The 1,677-nt window shown below is 41.6% G+C and overlaps 1 protein-coding gene across 2 annotated transcripts in view; it reads right to left on the reverse strand.

Annotated features, from left to right (window-relative positions):
• The window catches only part of ARVCF (ARVCF delta catenin family member), an 89,081-nt gene that overhangs the window by 44,929 nt on the left and 42,475 nt on the right, over nt 1-1,677 (reverse strand). Inside the window, exon 7 of one of the 2 annotated variants that reach the window (XM_010163667.1) lies at nt 959-976. The exons of the other annotated variant lie outside the window; for it this stretch is intronic. Coding sequence (XP_010161969.1) covers nt 959-976 — 18 coding nt within the window. The remainder of the gene's footprint in view (nt 1-958; nt 977-1,677) is intronic. 2 annotated transcript variants of the gene reach the window in all.

Here is a 1,677-nt window from a genome sequence, read left to right on the forward strand (position 1 = left end):
TCCCCCCCTGCCAACAGTCAATACTGTGCTTGTTAATATACCCACTGAACCGGACTGCAGCGGAGCGACAGAAAGCAAGGGCTGAGCTCTGTCTTGCCAACATGCCTGTCCTCCACAGCCTCACCAGTCACACTCCGAAATCAGGGTCTCTCAGCACACTACTGAGCATCATTTGTTGGGTGGAACAATTGGATTTTTTTTCTTCCCCCAACACTTCTCCTGTGGCTCAACTCTCCAGAACCCAGTGATCTGAGGCAAGTGTCACAAACTGAAAGTGGCCCTGCCTTTACCCCCAGATCAGTCTCAGTAACACAGTGGAAGTCTCCAGGGCACTCACAGCCTAACAACTTCCCAGCTGAGAAGCAAGGGAGGCAAACTTTAGCCTCAGCCTCACGTATTTCAATTGCAATTTTACTTATTGTGCTGGGATGAGAAACTAAAGGGCACATCCCCAGAGGCATTTACTGGGGCTAGCTTCACCTAGCTAGTCTGAGCGCGAGTAATAAAGATGCAGCAGCCCAGGCAGTTATGCCCAAGCAGACAAAATACAAAGGATCCCTGAGAATACACATCCAAGCTGCTGAATCTTCATGGCTACTGCTAACCAGACCAGTGAGTAAAGCTCTACTTGATACCACAGGGTTGGTGAGGCAACCTGCACACTTAGGTGTTCCCTCTCTCATGGGATTATCAGGTCAACTGCACATCAATTCCCTTACTGCACTTACATCTGAATGAATAAAACTGTCTTTTCTATTCTCAGAGTGGGAAAACCAAACTGAAAATGCTCACTCAATTAGAGTATTTCCATGCCTACTGAAATGAACAGGAGGATGCACAGGGGAGGAGAGGAGAAGGTGAATGAACAAGACCTTGATCTCAGCTCTTAGCCTTGCATGTGAAAGCTGAACAAAGCATATTATGACGATGATGAAAAGAAAATATTGCAAAGACTCACCTTGATTGAACCACTCCTCTAATTACCAGAAAAGCAGCAAAAGAAAAACAACAATTTACAGAAGGAAGAAAATACAAAGGAACAGTCACAAAGAGGCAGAATTTCACAGAACAGGTTCAGAATCTGAGTATTACAAGAATACTACAGAAATTTCATCAATTAAAAAACCAAAACCAAACCAAGATATTCCACTTTCTCTCTTTTGTTCCTGCAAAAAACTGCTGAAAAAAGTGTCTTTATCTGCACGGGGGCTTTTTTTCTTCCTCTTTTCCTTAAATGAAAATATGCTCACAGAATTGAGGGGACAGAAGGGTGACTAGCCCTTTGCAGAGGTGTTTGAAATGCTGTGATCAATGACCATGAATAAAATAAACTAAACATGGAAACACTGCAAGATCAAGTGACCAAGAAGGGGAGAGAACTGATCTATTTTAAAGTTCTAGACTGAGAAAATTAAGGCAAGTTAACTATGTATTCACATATATTTAACAGAGAAAAAAGGAATTTTCTCTTTATGACTTTAAAAGTACATTTATTAATGGGTTTTAATATTTATTTTTTTAAACACAACAGTTGCCTGTCCCCTCTCTGTCCTTCTGATCTACATACCAGCTGCAAGCTCAGCATTATCACCAGTTGATTTCCCTCTAGAGAACACCACATTTTAAAAAGAGCCCTGCAAAGCAGTGGGAAAAATATTAAAATATACTTCAGAAATT

Source organism: Antrostomus carolinensis, unplaced genomic scaffold, assembly GCF_000700745.2.
Source record: "Antrostomus carolinensis isolate BGI_N321 unplaced genomic scaffold, ASM70074v2 scaffold23732, whole genome shotgun sequence".
Taxonomy (NCBI): Eukaryota; Metazoa; Chordata; class Aves; order Caprimulgiformes; family Caprimulgidae; genus Antrostomus; species Antrostomus carolinensis.